The following is a 1,679-nucleotide window of genomic DNA, read 5'->3' as shown; positions in this document are numbered from 1 at the left end:
GTGTTTTCTTACATTATTTTAACAAAATCTTCTTGGTCAAATAGAATGTTTTTTCTATCATAGAGAACTTGAGAGATGTTAAATTCCGCATTGGGCAATGTTAAAAACAACAAGTGAAGTACTGAATCAGTATTTCACAATTCAAATAATCATTATTTATTTCTAGTGTTTATAGTGTAAACTCATTGATATAGTACCACTGATGAATGCATTTAGTTTATTCAACAATTTATTAGAAAAGAGAGAAAAATAACAAAAATCATAATTCTATTCCTATACAAAAAAGTCATACAAAGTATATATTTACAATACAGTGCAATTCCTTTTAATTTAATATTTTTTAAATATTTATCATATACTGTAAATTGTATCACTACCTACTTTTTATTTAAACCTGCTTTATTTTCTCCCTCTTCACTATGATTGACTCGATGCAACATCCCCTTACACCGGTCACTAACAAAATACCTTTTCAGATACTTCCAGAACTCCTTGTCCCGGACACCATAGATGATGGGGCTGAGGAACCTGGGGAGGATATAGACGATAAGGTAATTTGCGAAGCGAATCTCCAGGACGTGTCCGGGTAAGATGAAACGCAAGACAGTCTCTACGGTGGGGGAGGTGTAGGACATCATGCACATGAGGAGCTGCCCTCCGTGCAGCAGGATGGTGTTCCTGGCCCGCTGGGCAGACTGCTTCTCTGAGGACAGAACCCTGGCAACGAACAGGATCCGGAGGTAGGTGTAGACCAGGGTGAAGAAGACACAGGAGAAGTAGATGATGTCGAAGGCTTGCCTCTTGTAGGTCAGAATGGGGTCCTTGAAGACGTTCTGCCTCAGACAGAACACTCGTGTGTGGAAGAAGCTCAAAGACTCAGTGGCCAAGGTCACAAAAAGGTCGGTGATGTCGGGCACCACACAGATGAACCAGATGAAGCCGATAAGGGTGTAGGTGCGGTGTGCCGTGCAGATCTGAGCGTGGCGGAGGGGGTTGCAGATGGCGATGTAGCGCTCAATGGCCATGCCAGCTAGGTTGACTGGGGAGGTCCTGGTGGTAAAGACAGCCACAAGGATGAAGAAGCAGCAGAAGGACACGTTAATGGTGTAGAATATGTAGCTCAGCACGAACAGGGTGATGGTGACAGTGAGCTGGATGGCATCGTTGATGACCATGTGGATGAAGAGGATGTAGCGTGGGTTCCCGTAGAACACACGGTTCATGAAGAAAGTGGCCACCACGATGCTGTTGATGTAGCTGAGGCTGAACCACACCAGCACCATGATCAGGTTCTTTATGAAGGCAGTGGTGAACGTGTCTCTCTCAAATATCTGCAGGGCATAGCTCATATTTCCTAGTAGACCGGCCGATGAGTTCATTGTTCCTAGGCTGGGAACACAGAGAGAAAGAAAGAGAGAGGGATGAGATTGGAAAATCCTTTAAAAAATATTGAATACATTTTATAACCTTTAGAAGTAAAATAACCACAGAATGTCACCTCATTGGTCAGTCCAAACAGTTTGAAATGTCATGTCTAAATACAAAACGTATAAATTCTGTGATGTTTTTAATCACTATGCCTAACATAGTTTAAATAAGCATTGAACATTGAAGTGGAAACTAGTATGAGTCCTTTTTTAAAAGTTTCTCTTTACCTTTTTTTTTACAGCCAATACAGA

At 41.7% G+C, this 1,679-nt stretch overlaps 1 protein-coding gene across 1 annotated transcript; it reads right to left on the bottom strand.

Moving 5' to 3' along the window:
• Window positions 1-254: 254 nt before the first annotated feature.
• Window positions 255-1,374, bottom strand: or134-1 (odorant receptor, family H, subfamily 134, member 1). The gene has a single exon (XM_021611114.2). The coding sequence runs from the start codon at window positions 1,347-1,349 to the stop codon at window positions 378-380; it is 972 nt and encodes a 323-aa protein (XP_021466789.2). The 5' UTR covers window positions 1,350-1,374; the 3' UTR covers window positions 255-377.
• Window positions 1,375-1,679: the final 305 nt, after the last annotated feature.

This window comes from Oncorhynchus mykiss, chromosome 7 (assembly GCF_013265735.2).
Source record: "Oncorhynchus mykiss isolate Arlee chromosome 7, USDA_OmykA_1.1, whole genome shotgun sequence".
In the NCBI taxonomy this organism is placed as follows: domain Eukaryota; kingdom Metazoa; phylum Chordata; class Actinopteri; order Salmoniformes; family Salmonidae; genus Oncorhynchus; species Oncorhynchus mykiss.
This window is presented reverse-complemented; position numbering and strand designations above follow the sequence as displayed.